A 19,058-nucleotide genomic window follows, 5' to 3' on the forward strand; every position below is an offset into this window, starting at 1 on the left:
TTGCTTTCTAATGCTGTTCTCACAGGATGTCATAATACCTTTAATGGTGTGTACTTTCTAAACTGATCTCTATGAACTCACAAAAGAGAAAGAAAAAGATGAGAAACAGAGAAGAAATCAAACTTGGAGTGACTTTAGATGACAAACAAGTGGAAAAATGAGGATTGTGCAGTTTAGGAAGGAAAATAAGCAGAAACAGAAGTTGAAGGTTGGAAAGTAACTAACCAGTAAAAGTATTAGGACACAAATTAGCACACACAGGAGTATTCTGATAGCCAAACAATATTTCAGTTTTGGGACATAGCTATCCCCTTAAATGCTTTTTGTACTAGAAATCGTGTGAAGTCAGCTGCTTTCCTAACAAAAAAAATGGGCAAAAGGGCACAAGTAAAAGCTGCGTGTTACTTGGGAAAGTGTTAGTATTTCATATACTAAATGGAGTTAAAACTTCAACCAAGAAAGAATGCTGAGGGGCAGTGGAATGTGTGTGAGGCTCTGGACTTGTTTCCTCCAAGGTGCTCCATGTTGGGGCTTCCCTTCCCAGGCCTCCATGAACTTTACCCTCAGGCTGCAATCTTTGTTCAATGGCATCTATAAAAGTCCAAGTACTCCTTGATCCTCCTTGTACCTGTGGTGATTTCATCTGCTGAAATCCAGATTCAGTGTGATCATGGTTCTTCCAAAAGGACTGCAGAAGGTAGTCATGCTTTAGCTGTAGAAGACAGGGGACAGGAGAGAATCTCTTGGCCTCTTTCATCCCCCTGTCTGCCAGTGAAATGCAAAAACCTGGGGAGTGGATGTATATGCCTTCACGGGGGTAAAGAAATCCCTCAGTGGTTCAGCAGCAGTATTTCCTGAATCCAAGAAGATAGGGTAGGGAAAGACATTTTTCTGCATCCATCCTTCTCAAGGACACTGGTTTTCTTTCAAGGAAAATGCAGTTTTTCTCCAGTCTAACTTACCTTTCTGGTCAGGCACACATAATGCGGCAAGAGACTTCTTTATTTCAAGTGTTCAATTTAACACAAACCTTATTTTAAAAATAAAAGAAAATAACCTAATGGAAAAAATGTTGAGTAAAGTGTTATGACCAGTGTCTTTCAGTAGTTCAGGCTAAAGGACATGGTAATTTATTCTAACCTTAAAGCATCTGAATAATTGATTCAGAAAGGAATGCTTCCTGGAAAAAATGAAATGAGGTAATGATTGGAAGTGCCTACCTGACAGCTATAAATATGGCAGCCATCTTTACACATGACTTCATCAACACAAAAATTTTGTCTTTTTTTTTAAGTAACCTGTAGATCACCAATTGGAAAAAATGACCAACTGAAATAAAACCAAAGCACTCCAGATTTTCCACTTGATCTTGTAATTTGTACTGAATTTCTTGTACGTTCGGCCTTTTCCCTCCTCTGTTAAAGTTTTACATGGAACACTGAAATAAAAACATAATACCTTTTCTTAAATAGTGGCAGAATATGCAGTGTCTACTGCTTTTCCTGTTAGTGATTCTGTCCAAAGCAAATGAATGCTATTTTAAATACTTGTTTTAAGAAACAGTTAAAGGAGACTTGTTGGTTATGCTGTAGCAGCAAATTCGCTTTGGCCTTCATCTTACTTCTAAATAGTTCTTTGGTTTAGGTGTTTCAGTTAAGTAGATTCAGTGGCATTGATATTGCACCTGTAGTAACAAAACATGACTTAGTTATTTTTACTTGTATGCAAAATGCACAGAAATTGTCATTGTCTTGTTCTAAAATATCTCAGCCTGAAATTTGTAGTCATCCTCCATGTTATCTTGCTTTAAGAGAGTTAAGCTCTACAAACATTGAGGCTGTAGGAAGTAGAAAGGAAGTCTTTAAAAGCTTGTTTTGACTCATGTATTGTCTATTATTACTTTTATATTAGGAATTTGGTCAACTTTCTAGGCTAATATACCTTTAGCAGAAAGCAGTAGCTGTGATACTTTTGATCACAAAAGTTTAACAAACTTGTCCTTGTTCGGAATTCAGGTGTGCAGTTGCCTCAGGAGGAAGGTAGTAAGCAGACTTCATAAGCTAATTGATATTTACAAACCCTTTGAGACTGACAGCTAATTTTTTACCCATGAATGTCAGTACTTTCTTAATAAGAACTGTACTATCCAAAGGTCCTTTCTTTGTTTTGTGTATTTTTATTTCTGAGAATAAGAGGGAGGATTTTTTCCCCAAAACATTCTGATGGCTTTTTCTGGTTTTGGTTTTTGTTTTTCTTTTTTTAAACTGTAATTTTGGATTTTGTCTCAATTATATACCAAAAATAGTATGGTTATGCTATTATTTTTGCTGGGTTTCTAAGTAAAAGCAAAGGTGTTTTTATGTTGCAGTTACAGACATCTTACTTCTTCCATTTTGCTGTTGCAAGGTATTTTGGTTTCTCTATCTGCTACTGCACAATTTATCTGAAATAGCTCATCAATCATAAACAGATTTCTTCTATTGCCCCAGTACTTTTGTAATCTCCAGTGTAGTGGTTGTTGAGGTTTGCAGAGGAGTTCTGATCTTGGTTGCAGCAGTGCAAGTTGGGCATAGCGTGAAGTTTCAAGTTCTCTGTGCTGCAAAGAGAGGCTGTGCTTGTGCATGTGAAACCAGCGCAATTCCATCCAGTTCAGTGGGATAAAGCTTAAAGGCACAGGAGCAGGTAGGAACAGATCTTTGTCGCAACATGGAGGACAGTGCGCCAGCTTCTGAAATTCAGGGAATTCTGCTGGTATTTTTCATAGAGGAAGAATTAAATGCATATGGAAAGAATTAGTTATATGACTTATTAAATGGGGGTGTAGTACAGTTTTCAGTTAGACTTCAGTAAGGTTGTTCATTATTTGCAGAAAATAAACTGTTCTGTGGAATGATCAGCATAGAGGAGACTAAAATCACAGGTACTCTTCGTTTTCTTAAATTTGCTTGTCTGCCTGCCATTAAAGAAGAGAAGATTGGCAATATTTTGCCTGTGCTATATATTTATTCAGAAAGACTAGTTCACTTTGTGAAGAACAGCAAAATAAGACAGAGTTTAATTTTATGGAAGCAGTAGTCAATCTGCATGAAGGAGCTTTCATCATTGGAGCTTTTGCTACACACTGCAGTCTGAAATGGTGTGTTCTTTTAAAACTTTCTCAAGCACTGAATCTATTTTCAAAGTATCATAGTTGCAGCTCTTCTGTTGGAAGCATTTTGAACTCTGGTTTACTTGGCAGTTTGCTCACTATCCTTTTCCCTTTTGTGGTACATCTAGATATTTCAGAAAAATATGGAAGGACAGATTGGCTTCCTGACAGGGTTTTGATGGAAAATTTCCTTAAGTTTATTTGGCTTTACGTTTTTAGTCTGAAGACTTTGCCATAGGCAACCAGTGTACAAAGTACCTGTAATGGCAGCTCTACATTTAGCTGTCAGCAGCACCACAGTATAATCTGCAAACCTTCAGCTTGCCTTAAAAGGGGAGGAAATACTTCTTTATGGTAGGTCTTCAAGGGAGGTGTTGTATTTGCGAGAACAACATAGTAATGGAGAGTTCTTGATGATTTTTGTCAGAAAGTACCATGAAGGTTACAGTGTCAAGTTTTCAGAACCTGCAGATCTGGCTGTCAGTTGTTGTTCTTAAGAGTCTCCAGCCGACTGCCTGTGATGATTCAGATCATTTGGAAGAACCATTCTTGAGGTCCATACTGAAACTCTCCTTCTGGCTTCTTAAATGTTCTTAAGCTTGAACTGCTCTCTCAAAGGAAGTCATCTGAAGAGGATCCTTGTGCCATTGAGACCCGCAGTCCTGCCTGGCCTGCACTGCAGGGCCTCCCCCATGGCGTGTCCTTGCTGAGCTCAGTGCCTGCAGGCGCTGCAGTGGTACTGCCAGGACCTCAGCACTGCAAGGCTGTGTATCAAAAGGGGAACAAAAGGTTGGCCCATGAAAGGTGGTCTGCTGATCTAAGAGGTGAACATGGGCAGCCTTTTCTGTAGGTGCTGAACAAACGCAGCATTTTGTGACAGGTTAGGCAGGAGAAGGTGGATCGTTACGGGCAATAGTGGGAGTCTGTTAAAAGAAAGGACTGAGAGGGAAGATAGACTGACAATGATGTCTAATTAATAGAGGTCAGATTTTGCTTTGCTGGAGAAGCAGATACCCAAATGCAAATAAAACAGAATCTGGACTTTTAGCAGCAGTGTGAATGCTAATTTGCTATACTGCTTTGGGAGTTTGACTGTATTTAATTGCAGTTCTGAGGAAGACAATTTTATCTTTCACCTCTCATAGCAGAGGTAAAGAGTGGTTGGTAAAGCTAGTTTAAAAATAGCCTGAGGAGTCTGACATACTCAGCTGTGTATACAAAGTTCACCAAATTACAAAAAGAAATATAATACTTAGTAATGGTGTTCTTCTCAGTTTCACCAACGTTTTTACTTCCTGCCTCCTAAAATGTTGAGATATTTTCAAGTATACCTGTACTGTGAGTTCATGTGGTTTACTGTCTGACATACGAGACCAGGTTATTCTTGGGTCATATTTTTGAGATTTCCCCTGGAACCATATGGATAAGAACTATGTATTTACATGAAAGATGAGAATACAGTGTGGTTTTTTGACTTCAGGAGCTGGAACTTTAAGAAAGGCTTGCTTAGTCAAAGCAGGTTATTTGACGTCTTGGATTGTTAAAGTCAAAATTTCTTCAGCTATAATATACAAATGAAAGAGAGACTACATCCATATCCTACTCCAGGATTACCCTAAAGGAAGGAGATCCATTTCAGGAAGCAGTTGTGACGTTCTAGAGAGCAAATGGGCACCTGGGCTCCCCTGGGCTGTTGCCCTGAGGCCAGGGATGAGAGGCACCAGGTTCTGACCCATCAGGCAGGATCCGGCCGTTCAGGTTGCAGGACTGTGCTGCTGTAGGGCTGACTCTAAAACCATAGGTTGCTTCCCGGTTAGATTTTAATTTACAGTTTATGTATTATAAACTTGTTAATAAAAGGAGGTGCTGTACCTTTAAGTAGCACATGCCGTCTAACCATCGACAGGCATCTCTTGCAGCAGCTTTAGCCTGTTTCTCCAATCATGCCTGCCTAAGTCAATAACGCTTTGCCAAAGCTCCTCGTGCATTAAAGGTTACCGTTTAGCTTGTTCCATGAATCACAGCAGATGCATAACTTGGCAGTGACCATTTCTGTCCCTCCCCTTCTTCGCTTCTTACTGACTGCAGCCCCCCAGCTCAGTGCTGGCCGAGCCCCCTCCCCCAGCAGGGAGAAGTCATTACATGAAGAGATCAACTTACCAGTTGTCTTCAGAGCAGTGGCTGAGAGCAAAGCTCCTGGTCGGACCGTGAGTGCGAGAGGAAGGGGGAGAGGGAGACAGACTCGTACCTACGAGAGCTCAGGGCTGTGATCCTGAGACACAAGTGCATCTGCTAGCTGTTAGTACTTGGCAGAGGGTTTGCTCCTCCAGGGTAGCTCTAACTTTGGGTAATAATGTTTGTCAGCTACCTGATACTAACGTTGCTCTGCTTTCAAACAGCAGTGTTAGCAAGACCTGGGGGTGAGGTAAGCAAAACACAAATGTCTTGTCAAAAATCGTCTTGTCACAGTTGCATTTGCTTCATATCTGTTAAGATGGACACTGTGAATGATTTTCATGCTATTAGACGTTTTAGAATTGTGTTGCTTTTGTTGTGTAAAAAGCTTTTGCTTTGGTTTAGTTTTGGGAGTTTGTTTTGTTCGGGGGATTTTTGTTTGCTTTTTTGCTTTGGGTCTCTCTGGCTTGGGTTTTTTTTTGTCTCTGCAAAAGCCAAAAGGTACTAAAGGGGAATAGTTTGAAACTTAACTTCTCGGGATTTGATATAAAATACACTTTCTGTGAGAGATGACTAATTTGTGAATTTTTCTTTACTAACATAAAGAGAAATATGATACTCTACAGCAGTAGATGGTAGTGTTCTGTTCATATTTTCTGCAGAAAATGTGCGCTAGTGAATAAGTTTTTGCACAGGATACATTTTGGGGATGTGAGCATGTAAAAACTCCAGGCTTCATTACTTTAATAACATTCTTTTTGTGCAAATACATGTAATGTTTAGTCTGGGGCAGGGCAGAAAGAACTTGATTTTTAAAAAAATATATATGATATAATTAAAAAGGGACTTTATGCGTTCCTAATATTCCTAATTCCTAAACAGTGGAATAGAGCAGCTCTTTATATGCTTTAAAAAGTTGCTGCTTGATTTATGAAGAGCCATTTTCCAGATTTTTGTCCTCATCAGAGCAGTTTGTCATCAAGTACTTATTTCATACCAAAGCAGAAGTTTTCTACTACTCTTTTGCCATTTAGGAAATAATTCAGCAGGCGTGGTACTATTAGATATAAAATATTCCATCTAATGAAATTACTTGCAGAAAACACATCTGATACTCATTCTCCTTGCTCTGCCTGAACTGGGATGTGTAGCTGTGCATTTTAAACAAATCATTGGGTAATTTTGTTCCATAAATACGCTTTCCCTTAAGTAATTCTTCTGAAAACAGTGACTCTGCTTTAAAGCTTTGTCTTTTATTAGTGGTGTCATAACTTAATAGTAGCCTAATGAAGTCCAGATCAATTACTTCGCCTGGTGAAGGTGGAAGTGAACTGGAAAAAACACCTTGTCCAACAGTGTGTGGTTGACACTCTCTGTAGCTCACATGTCTAGAAACAAACTTTTTTGCTTTCAGGGTGTTTTAATAGGAGAATCTCTAACAGCTTTGATTCAAGAAAATGTCTCTTAAGGAAATCTTGTGCTGCCTTTGATCTAGTTACAGCAGGGAAAAGTTTTCAGCAGAGTCTTAACAAATTTAAATGGTTTGATGACCAGAGCAACTGGAAGCTGATCATTGCCCTCTAGTTGTCACAGAAGTTTTTAACTTCCTGGTTGATTGTTACAGAGCACAGAAAATGATAGATGGGCTCACCTTCTTCAGGCTGAGGGACCTTAAAATCTGTGGTGGCTCATATGGAAAATATTTCTGTCACCACTGCATGCACATGTGGTCTTCAGAGATCCATATAAAGAACAAATCTAGAGCAGCAGTGTTGCCTGCCAATTATCCTCGTTAGCAAGTAAAATAAAAGCAATGCTGTGTTCTTACCTGGAAATTAATTTCTGCTGTAAAAGTGCAATGTGGAATGTTTTAGCACTGTGATCCATATGCCAAGTACTTTAAACTGGACTGTTTCTCTTAGTTTTTCAGCTAATACAGCAGACAGAATATTAAAAATTGGCCTGTTGCTTTATCGATGAATTTTAGGCTGTAGATCTTACCATAGGTAGTGAAAAATTTTCTCCTTTATTATGTTCATATGCCTAATTTTGGAAATTCCATAATAAAAAATATACTGTGTCTACTGTTATTAATATAATATTTCTTTGTCTTGTATTGTAAGAGACCACCCGATAATCTTGTACATTTCCCTGCTCCAGCTGCAGAACCTTGGCTACATAAATATTATTTCTCTAGGAAATTACTCAGTAAAGATTTTTCCTGTGGTTGACAGTGAATTGAAGACAGAGAAAATAAGTGAGAAGCCATTTTTTAAAGGAACCTGAATTGTCATTTTATGCTCCTTTGAACTGCTTTGTATACTCTGAATATTTTAATTGATTTATAGGTATGTATTTTTAAAAGTTTGCTCATAAAAATGTCAGTTTTTGATAGATTGTGAAGTCAACGGGAAGTTGCTTTTCTTGCCAGCTTATTTTGTCTGCAGCATTTTAATGCTGCAGAACTTCAACTGTTCAAGAAACAGCAAATAACAAAAATTCAGGTATTTTGGTTTTTTCCCTGTTTAATTCCTAAGGAACCCCTAACACCTGTTCTAATGTGTGTATGATTATGTTCTGCTTTTCATTTGTTGTTGATTTAAGGCATGACTTGGCATGAAGTCAGTGAAACTGCATTGCATCACTTTTCCATCTAGGAAGGAAATAAGGTTGCGTGGATTTGCAACTTGCAGCACATTTGTATGGCCGAGGCCAAAGCTTGTGTGTGTGTGCTTCTCAGAAGATGAACACACTGAACTCCTAGCAAAGCATGATTAATCAAGGTTTCTTCCTTCTCACTTGTTTAACCTGGTGGTTTGGAATAAAACTCTAGCATGAAAATCATTGTTTTCACTAGATACATTGTCCTTGAGAAATCCTTAAGCAGTATGGAGTTTTCCTGAGGTACAGCCCATCCCTGTATCTTCAGGTATTCCTAAGTCCATCATTGCTCTTCATTCACAGGCAGGTAGCCTTTTAAACTCTGTTTTCTCAGTGTGCTTCTCAGGTATTTGCATTTGACAATTTCACATGCCTTGGGATTTTAGTTGATTCAACTGAATTTTCCCATTTTAGTAGCTCTTTAGTCCCATACAAATTGATCATAAATCAGTACTGTCAGCCCTATCTCCCTCAGTACAGGTGTCAGTGAAGCTGTGCAAACATTCCAAAGGTAGCAGCCTGGCTTTCTTAGCAATAAAGCAAAACCAAATTGTACCATTCTGAATTTGATTTGAACTGTTTTCTACTAGTGTTTAAAAAAATTCAGTCTAGCTGACAAAATGTGTGGGCAATGGGAAGGAAACCTCACGTACAACTAACTTCTGTGTTGATTTGATCTGTATTTTAATGTCATAAGTAATCATAATCTGACTAATCATCAAAATACATGATATATGACTTAACACAGAACTTTCCGCATGTTTAAGTGAACAGGAACAGGTTTTAAGATACCTAATTCTTTTCAGTTCTTTAGTAATTGTTCAGATAACAGCATGTTTTGCCACATGTATCAAGATGTTTATAGAAGCAAAAGTTTTGTTTAAATATGTAGATACTGTTTACCTTAAGAGTATTGAATTCTACATGCTGTTCAACTGTCTTCATAAAGAGGTTCAACATGAAGTGTAGAAGATACTTAACAGTGTCCTCGAGAGTTGTTTTAATATATTTTTATTATAAATAAATTTCACAGATGTGAAATGCTTCCCTTTGGAATTTGGGCATAAAGAGAGTGAAAAAGTCACACTCCACCCGCTAAAATGAGTAAAGGGAGCCTGAGAAGCGCTGAGTGAGGTTCTTGATGTGCTGCAGACACTGCTGCTTCTCATCTGTGGCTTAAGGGTCAACAAATGGAGCGGTTGTTGTACACAATGTCCCGAGTTGCGAGACCAGGAGTGCAGAGGGACCTTACTGCCATGAGCTCCTGTTCATTTCCACCTCCACACTGCTTGGCCTCTCTGCAGTGTGTAGCTTGTCCACAGGAACCAGAGAGGCAAAGTAAACTTGTCAGCATTTTAAAAGATCATTCACTGAACAGGGTCAAGTGTCACAATCCCCGCTGCACAAATGCAACCCACTGCAAGGAACAGCTCAGTGTTCATCCCAGTGTTGTTACCTATTTCCATGTGGTGCAATATCAATGGAGCTCTCCCTTGTTGATCTTGCTCAAGAATACAAAAAAGCCATGAAAGACCCCAAACACCTTGAGCTCATGGCCCTTTTGACGCTGTCTTTTGACTGACTGTTCTCTTGTCAAGGAGGAGCTCTCTTTCCTGAGACTTACTGGAGTAAAATTTCTGACCTTACTCAGTGCAATCTTCCAGTGTTCTGTGGTCAGATCTGTTGCACATGTGGATGTTGGTGTGTGCACTTGTGAAGGGGCAGGGACACAGCTCCCCAGCAGGTCACATCTGCAGCAGCTGATGGGATTTTGGCTCTTTCTGTGAAAGGGCAGCATGGAGAATGAATATGGCAGTGCTTATGCTGCATGACTGTTGGTGGTCTTCATTTATTGCGTTCAGCTGTACGTTACCAGCCGTACTGGACTGACCATAATTACTGTTGTATCTGTAGATTTTTGTCATCTTCAATTCTTTTCTCCTTATGGTAGTCCTGTGAGGCTGTGCTGTTACACAGCTTTTAGTTATAAATTCCTGGGCCACTGTAGGTAAAATATAGTTCGGAGGCTCAGAACATTGTCAGTAAGAACAACTTTTCCATGTGTTTGGAAAGTCAGCCTTTCTAGCGCATGAATGGTTTTATATCTGAGCAGTGTCTCAAGCTGTATGTATCTGGCCAGGAGATGAACTAGGTAAGCTGGGTCTGCTCAGTCACCGGGATCGAGTTTAGCTGATGCTGCACCTTCAGTCATGGGCAGGGAGCTCATGATGCAGCTCAATAAAACAAGCATTTCTATCTCTGACTTCCACAGGGCCAGCATATAAGAAAACATCATTTCTCCCACTGACATACAGACAAAAATAATTCCTCATCTCTGTACCTGAGTGTTTCCATCTGCGAGCCAAGGTTAATAGGGTTTCCATGGATTCTCCTGAGAAATTGATATGTCACCTTGACTGTTACTTTCCCATAAAATATCACCCTTACCCCTTCTGTTTATGAAGCATGAGAATGTTTGAGAATATTTGTGGGCTGGTAACTAAGGAGGGATTGAACCATTTATTTATTTAGCACACATAAAAGAAAGTTATTTGGATTTACTTTAAAATTACCTGATTAGAAAAAAGAGATGGTAATTTACATTTGGCAGTAACTGCTGACATCACCAGTAAAACATCTGAAAGTGAGACATACGATAGTTGAAAAATAATCCTGTCAAGTAAATATCCACAGCCTTGGCCAAATTATAAGAATATGCTCTATGTATAGGTGTAAGTACCACAGTACACATTTATTTCACCTCTGACATTCTTGCCTCACTCTTCCCAGCTTTATTGTCTGTCTCAACTGCAGTATTTGTAGTACAACTCTGATTTGCTTTGAAAACTCTGGTGTAAACTTGCTGTAGTGGAATGTTTGGCTTAGAGTTAATTACATTCTAGCAAAATGATTCAAACTGTGTTCTTTTACTCTGTGTGATTAGGGAGAATAAATGTTCTTCCAGTTTTATTTTCAGGATTTCTGTACGGCACTAGCTCTTCCTGTACAGTGTATCCGTCCTGTTCTTGTGGGAAGGACAGGACTGCAGTCCCAGCAGAGTGGTGTGCACTGACCAAAGTCTGTAAGGATACTTCCCTAGCAGTTCTCTAGATCCAGTCTTTTGGCTTTGGGCTCTGGTTCAGGCTGTGCTGAGCTTCTTGTTCCCTGCCATAAACATCTAAAAGATGGATTGAGGGCTGCAGTTATTCCCACAGTAATTACAGCATCATGCTCAGTCCTAGCATCGTTAAGCTAAATTCATTAAGTCATTACTAAAGAAATGGTTACGTGTGATGGATGAGCTAATTTGTTTCTGAGACATGGTTCATAGACCACTTACTTGAAAGCTGTTCCAGAGGCTTGTTGGATTACTTACTAGATAGACATATGTTTAAATGAATTTACCATGGATTTTACACCTGGAAATACTATTTTCCCTAGAAACGAATAGTTTACAAAATACTTTCCTAATCATTTCATTATCAGTATCCATTCTTTTGATTTGCTTAATATTTTTTTTCACCTTTGCTTTTTGAAGTAATAATTCTCTTAAAATTGAAGTCTAATGAATGTATTTTTATCACTGTAATGTTAATGCTTTTCTTCTGGCACAGTGAGTTTATCTCCTTTTCTGAGAATTTTAATATTTGTTCCAAACGTGCTGAGCAATGAATTTAGAATGCAGGTAGTTTATATTAGAATGTATTGAAAGGTAGTCACAAACAATAGAAAAGGAGAAAATAAAGATACAGTAAGTAAAATAAGTCACTCTAATTGTTTCGTAAATCATAACAGTCATTGTATAAATAGGTTTTTCTTCTAAAGACTCCTTTGGTTTTCCTATCTCTTTATGGCAATTTTATAAGGCGGTGAATTTTTAAGTGCTCTGATGTATAATAGGGCACAGGAATGTGTTCCAAGACTCATAAAATCTTTAATTAAAAGAATGGAAATTCTTGTAAACTCCTGGTGGTTGCCTTTAAGTGATATCGCTTCTTAAAACACTTCCCACTCCCCCCAGCCTGTGAGATTATCTTGCATTTTGTTACAGCTCTGTTAGGTTCTGCCCATGGATGATGTACCCATTTTAGGGAAACAAACTGATGATTAGAATTCCCTGGCCTTTTGGAAGGGAGACCTGGCACACAAAAGAGTCTCTGCTGAGTAACTAAACAAATGCTTTGCTGTTAGAAGTTAAAATGGAATTTTGCTACCAGCTTTCCTGGAGGCACACTGCTGTAGGTGGGTTACTGGCACTTCACACTGAGCTGTTGCTCACAGCCTCTGAGTCCAGAGTTGGGGGTAATTATGCAGCCATCAGGAGCATAAAGCAAATTTTCAATGCATGGTGGAAAGACAGTGGGCAGAAGGAGACTGGTATGTGACACATATTGCTATCCTTACTTGATCTGTAGCTTTCTCCATTTTTCCTTCAGTATCACTTGCTGTTTGTAGCAGCCAAAAGGACAGCAGCAGGGATCAATCATCATTCACTGGTGTGGAAAGACCCAAAGGCACCAACACCGCACTTACATCACTGACAGCAGCTACATTGCTTCTCTTTAAAGAGCCCTGCTAAATGAGACACATGAAAGTGAAGCATGAGCGAGTATTAAATTAAAGGTTTGCCTGTGTATGTCATTGCCTGAAGCTGTTGATCTGTTTCTTCATGGGTTACAGGTATTATTTTCCCAGCATGTGGGTTGTGAGGAAGGTTTTATCAAGAGACAGAAGTTTTTGACAAATTTCCACTCCTACCTGTTTGGCAGCCACAGGAGAATAAGGTGAATTAGGAGTCAATAAATTAATCCTCTAACCATAACTGCTTTTTGACTGAAACAAAATGTTTACTTCCATATTTCATGAGATTTCTTCCCGAAATGACATGATAATGGGAATAAATCCTCAAACATTTTGGACTTCAAGACAAATCCTTTTTTTATTCAATTTTTTAATCAAATTTTAAACTTTTTTTTAAAACTAGTTTTTGAAAAGGTGGTGACTAATATCATCACAGGTAGATGATAACATGGTAGGAGGCTTGGTATTTAATATAAAATTGCCTTCTTGCACCTTGGAAATTGAAATTACAGGAGCAATGATAAAAGCATGTGGAAATGCTGCATTTTGATCCCAAACAGTTAATAGATTTACTATAAGAAATCACACCCTCTGAGGAAAAATCTCTTCTTTCTCTTAATGTAGTTATTTCACTATACATTTCAAATGAGCTTTAAGTAACTGCTGCAGAGACAACAAAGCCACATTTGATAACATTTGGTGTGTGGAGGATGTATTAACATCTGTACATGAACAGAATGTCTGCAACACGTGCTGGACTCTTGCTTGTAAGCACTTGAAAACTGAGATTTATTTAGTGCTCGAATGAGCAGGTGATAGTGAAGTATTCTAGCCAGGGGCACCAACTGTTTTGATGTTAACGATGAGCCAATATCCTCTAGAAGAGCACAAGGACACAGAATAACTATATACATAACTTTACTTATTTCCTCATTAAATGGAAAATTCTTGCTGAAATGGCAGAATTATCCAGGAGCCAATGTGCTAAACTGAAGACAATTTTGTTAAACATTTCCTTATATATTTTGATAGTAAGAACCTTTTGGTGCTGTGGAGGAACGGAAGAGAAGAGGTGATAGGTACACAGTGCCCAGGTGACACAGGGGTGATGGGTGCACAGTGCCCATTGAGGATTGCATTGCTCAGGCGTACTCTGCCCGTGACATGAGGTGGTTACAGTGTCATTTGCTCTGTGACTGTATCTCATCCTGTTGAGAATTTTGAGTATTCAGGTGATTCTTCAGTACCTCAAGGTTAAGTTTTCAGTGTTATCCTGAGGATCCCTGGTGGAGCATGTACCAATGTTTGTAATGGGTTACGTTTGTTGGGGTGCTTGGCTATTGGTGGTGAACAGTGCTTTACCAAAGAAACCGATAATTAGGAATGATCAACAGAAGAAACAGAAATATTGCTTCACCTGCTTTATTATGGTTCAAGAAATGAACAAAGCTAAAGCAAAGTAAAATAAGTAACTCCAGCATCAGGCCATTGGTAGTGAAAGTAAGAAAACTCCTAACACATCCAGCTGTCACAGTGTGGTGTTGGGGATTATCTCTACTTAGACCATGTCAGCAGAGGCTGGCTTGTGTCCTGCCTCTTCTCTCTGAATGACCACCAATTCTGATTTTCAGATGAGAGTGAGAAATACTAATGCCATGATGCTTTATTTGTAACCATGGAAATGGGTTTCTAACCATGCAAAAATGGTTAGTAACTAAGTAAAACCATGCTTAGGATTCAGTTTGAGGTAAACAGTCATAATAACTTGTTCAGAAGAAATTAGAACGTTTTAGAGGTACTAACTTCCCTTTACATAGCTGTGTCAGTACTGAGAGGCTTTGAAGGAACCTCCCAAGTGCAGTTCTAGTTCCTCCTTTGTCCTCACTCCTGTCCCACTGTTTTAAAGGTATTAATGAATGCTGCTTCTTAAGTGTGGGCTTTTCTTGTGCATCATTTTTGCTTTCATAATGGACATATTGAGTCGTTTGGCATCTTTCAATTTTGTCGTTCTCACTGCAGTATATTCTACTTGTAAAAATGAGCCATCTAGTTCCTTTATGCATTTGCCAAGGGCAATTTTAAGAAAGAAGAATCTGTAAATATCTGTTTATAAGACATTCAGTGCACTGAAAAAGTGGGAGTTACTTGAAAAAATCTAATACATTTTTCCATGTTGTCAGAAGTCAGTATTGATGCACAGAAGTCCATTAGTCCTTGGAAAGAATGGCAGTTGGTGTAGCTCCAGCTGTATATGCAGCCGTTCGTTTTAAGAATTGATTAAGAGCAGATGAGATCAAAAGTTAACATCTGCAGCTGTTTCTAGCTGCTAAATAAGCATTAAGGACCTGGTGAAGCTGTATTTTAGTGAAGAATAAACACTACAGAACTTGCAAGCACAAATTTCAATGTTAATAATACTATAGCACTGTTCTCACTCAAGTTTCAAGTTTTGGTTTCTTCCCTCTGTTGAGGAGAAGGGGTGGGAATACCTTGTGAGCAAGTTAAAATTCACACAACTTCACATCTTCCTGTGAGGACAAGTTAGTTCTTGGATAACAAACAAACTAATGGTGGTAGAAAATGCTCATACTTCTTCTTCAAGTCAGAAGGAAATTTCTACTTCATCATAAACAGTCTGGCAAATTTTTAGAAAGTTAGAAGTGAATGCTGTTAAAACATTGTTTGCTTTAAGAGGGCTTGGCCAAAGAAAGTAAGGAAATGACCTGAAAAACAATCAGCCTTGTGGAAACTACTGGAGACTTCATTAGGGAGACATTGCAGGGAAGCTAGTGAAGGATCAGCGCTGGGAATGTCAAGGTGAAGTCTTGGCTCAAATAAAGATTCTGAAAGCCAAATTGTCACTGATTTAAAACTGTATTAGGGTTTTGATCTGAATGATGAGGATTTAGGAAAGATGTCATTAGCCAGATCCTGCTGCCTTGACTAGATGCAAATTTTCCTATGTGCATTGTAAATATCTGTACAATGGCTGAATTGTAAATGCATTGGTTGGGAGGATCTGGAAATAAATGTGGTATCCTGCAACATAAGGAATGAAAAAAACATCTGGTGTGGGACATTTCTAAAAATAGTAAGAGTTTACTAAACTCCATGCAAGCCTTTTTAAATTTTAGAATAGAGTTAAAATTCAGCAGACATGCTGTCCCTCTTTCATTTGTAAAAATCTTGTGGCTTAATAAGTTTGTTATTTTATGCATTTATTTATTAAATTACATTTTAATGATAACATTTTTAAATAACATTTCCCATTATTTGCTTTGAATTTATGAGAATATTAAGCCTTTGTCTCAGAGATCACTTAGCACTTTTAAGACATTATTCACTCACTGAATTATCAAACTTAGGGATAGGCAGAGGGAGTTAATTTTTTTTTCCAATCTGAACTAATTGTATGATAATAACCTGATAATTACAGGTAATTATCCTGCAGTTACCTCTGAGACACCATTGCTTGGCTGCTTTAGATGATCACAGTGATGCTTGCCAGTGTATTCACATGTACATATAAATGCAATCATTGTGTCTCTTTCTGGTCTCTTTCCTTTCATCAGAACATGCCATTTTAAAAATACTTCCTGAATCAGACAAAGAAGAGAGTTTTTCACTCGTTTTTCTATGACTCGTTATTGACAAAATGTCCTTGATGCGCTCTTAGTATTCATTGTGTCTGTGAGACAGGTGAACATGACCTGCAATTTGAGCTGTGTTTTATGGCACCTTCTGGATAGAAAATGTAATGTAGTATTGCTCCTCAGTTCAGTGACACCATTTGGAGTGAATTGCAGCCTTGGTGTGTGTCCTTGGAGGCTGCATAAAGCCCAGACTACACACCACAGTTTGTGAGGTCACATCAGCAGTTGTACAACATGATCAGATGCACATTTGGATTGCTTTAACAGTTGGGTGGCTGGAGTTTTCTTAGATTTTGGGGTTTTATTCCAATTTTTATATCTATCCTTTAGATTGGTTTCTACTATGGATTTGTTGAACCTCTTCAGATAAAATGTGAACTGTGGAAACCTTATCATTTCTCGTCAGGAACCAAAATAAACTTCATGTCCTTGAAACTCTGAAAAGTATAACTAAATTTTCTTCCTGGTATTTTTACTGTTTTGTCTAGACAGAAAAAGAATCAGAAGCTTTTATAGTCATATTGGAATATAAAGTTAAAATTGTCCTTGTGGGTAAGGACTAGTTTCTGTTTCAGGTCACCTTCTCCTATGATCTTTCTTATGACAATTTGAATTTTCCTTCCTTTTATATTTCCTTCTGTCCTTGAAGATTCAGAGATAAGTAGTTAAATTTAGGAATTTATTTCTGTTTGGAAAAGTTGAATAGTCTGAGTATTTGACAATTTCCCAGAAAATACATAAGTTCATGAAGTTTACAATAGTAACTAAGAGAAAAGGTGACCTTCAGATATTTTGGGATTTTTTTTCTGATTTGGAATGTCATCAGAATTGTTTTGCCAGCTTTAGTTGCCTCTATCCGTACGTTAATTTCTGCAGCTGCTTCAGTTTTGACAGCGCAGGCTGACCCTTGTAGCAGTGTCCTGTATTGTGTTTTACCGTGGGGATCCTTTATTACCTGGTTAATGAAATATCTCCATTAAAGCTTTTCTGGTGTTGAGACATTGAGAACAGATTGTTTCTGTATGGATGTTCTAGCAGAGGTAACATGGGTTTATGCTGTCAGGTGGATCCCTAGGATCCCTTTGTCCTACATAATCTGTTCTCAAAAACTGATGCCTGTCTCAAATGTGTAGGGAAGTTAGTGACATTTCCAGGGTGTTAAAAACTGGTCAGGTCTTACAACTTACCATTGACTAGTTCCTTTTCTGCCAGTATGTTTCTTGTCTTTTCTGGGCTTAACTTAAGAAATAGGAAACTTATGGTTGGGTTTTTAGCTACAATAGGATCACAAAGTACTGCTCAGCTCTAGATATTCTTTCTTGTAAACTCTGCCTCATGAGAATAGACCTTTTCTCATCTATTAAATAGGAATACACAAAACTGTTAGATGGTAGAATGCCTACAAGGAAACTGTATGTCATGGCACTCCCATTTTCAGGTCCTCCACGCCATTCACTTCTGTGATGTTCTATTCACCTTGCCAAACTTAGGTTCATCTGGGAATCCTGAGGTAAAATGGGGGAGTCCCAAGCCACAGAGCAGCATCAAAGTGTCCACAAATGGTCTTAAAAATTGCTGGTGTCAGTAATCCCTTATTAGATATAATGAGGCCCTAAAATTTCTTTTTGAATTGCCTTCATTAACCTGAATCCTGTGTAACTTGGAGAGGCAGATTTTAAATGTCTTTGTTAACATAGCAGGAGAGGTTATTAGAGGTTAATCCCTGAAGCATGACAGTTTTTATGCAGCCATAAATTTATTTGTGTACGTTAAAAATACAAATGGTTTAAAGTTCAGCCCTTACGGTCTGTCTGGAGCTTAACTCAATGCACAATCATGGCACATTTCCAGACAGTGGTTGTGCCAGGCTACAAGAGTTGGTTTCCCTGTAGTGGTGAAGCTGAAACCATCTGACTCCACATACTTGAAATCAGTTTACTGTTGAATTGGCAGCAGTTGTGGTCAGGCTTCAGTTGTAAGAAAATGCTTTATTGCTTCCAAGTTTCCCTTTCAGCAAAGAACACTTATAAGACCATAAAACTGTCTGTGTCTTTCTAAGATCTATCATGGTAGCCTGGTAGAACAGCATGTATTTTTTATTTGACGAGTTAGTGTTTTCCAGTTATGTAGAACATTTAAGTAGCAATATTTATTTGTCCTCTGACTTGTTTCCTGTTGTTATCCTCTGTCCCTTCTGAAATGCACTGATCTGCATCAACAACAGGGAGAGTTTAGTTCCTCTACTGGTTTTAAAACAGCAGGAGATGCAATTGATGGGAATATCTGCTGCAGAATTGTTCAGCACTCTTGCCAAATAGAAAAGGGGAAAAGTGCCACAGAGGTTTAAACTAACACAGTGTGAAGTGGCACAAGGTGATACCTGAGTGTTAATCTCCAAGATAAATTCCATCCTCACTGCTTTTATGTATGGTAACTGTGCCTGCTAGTCCATTTGCAGGACCATTGACTTTACAAACTCCATTTTTTCTTGTCTTTGCCTGTATTTTTAGCTAAGTACAAGAGTGGCATAACAAATTATCACACATGGCTTCTGTCTCAGATATGTTTGTTGGCTTCTTTCAGATAAACCTTACATAAATCTTTTGGAGATTAAAGTGTGTCGTTGATAGAACGTTGAGAATGGGGTTTTTTATGTTTTCTTACGGGTGCAGAACAGAGAAAACAGATGAAAGACCTTAAGGTGTTAGATTATTATAATAGTGCTATGTCATGCAGTCTTATCAAGGTCTTGAGCTCAAGTTGAGTAAAGTATTCAGTTAATATATCAAAAGTTGAGTTTATATAGGCTGGAAAGCTACTTATAAATTTGAATCTAAAAT

At 38.4% G+C, this 19,058-nt stretch overlaps 1 protein-coding gene across 4 annotated transcripts in view; it reads left to right on the plus strand.

Moving 5' to 3' along the window:
* THSD4 (thrombospondin type 1 domain containing 4) overlaps window positions 1–19,058 on the plus strand; it is a 268,563-nt gene that overhangs the window by 172,284 nt on the left and 77,221 nt on the right. The window contains exon 1 of one of the 4 annotated variants that reach the window (XM_040077772.2): window positions 5,315–5,573. The exons of the other annotated variants lie outside the window; for them this stretch is intronic. Coding sequence (XP_039933706.1) covers window positions 5,502–5,573 — 72 coding nt within the window. The 5' untranslated portion in view covers window positions 5,315–5,501. Of the gene's footprint in view, window positions 1–5,314; window positions 5,574–19,058 lie in introns of those variants that run through there. 4 annotated transcript variants of the gene reach the window in all.

This window comes from Hirundo rustica, chromosome 13, assembly GCF_015227805.2.
Source record: "Hirundo rustica isolate bHirRus1 chromosome 13, bHirRus1.pri.v3, whole genome shotgun sequence".
NCBI classification, from domain to species: Eukaryota; Metazoa; Chordata; class Aves; order Passeriformes; family Hirundinidae; genus Hirundo; species Hirundo rustica.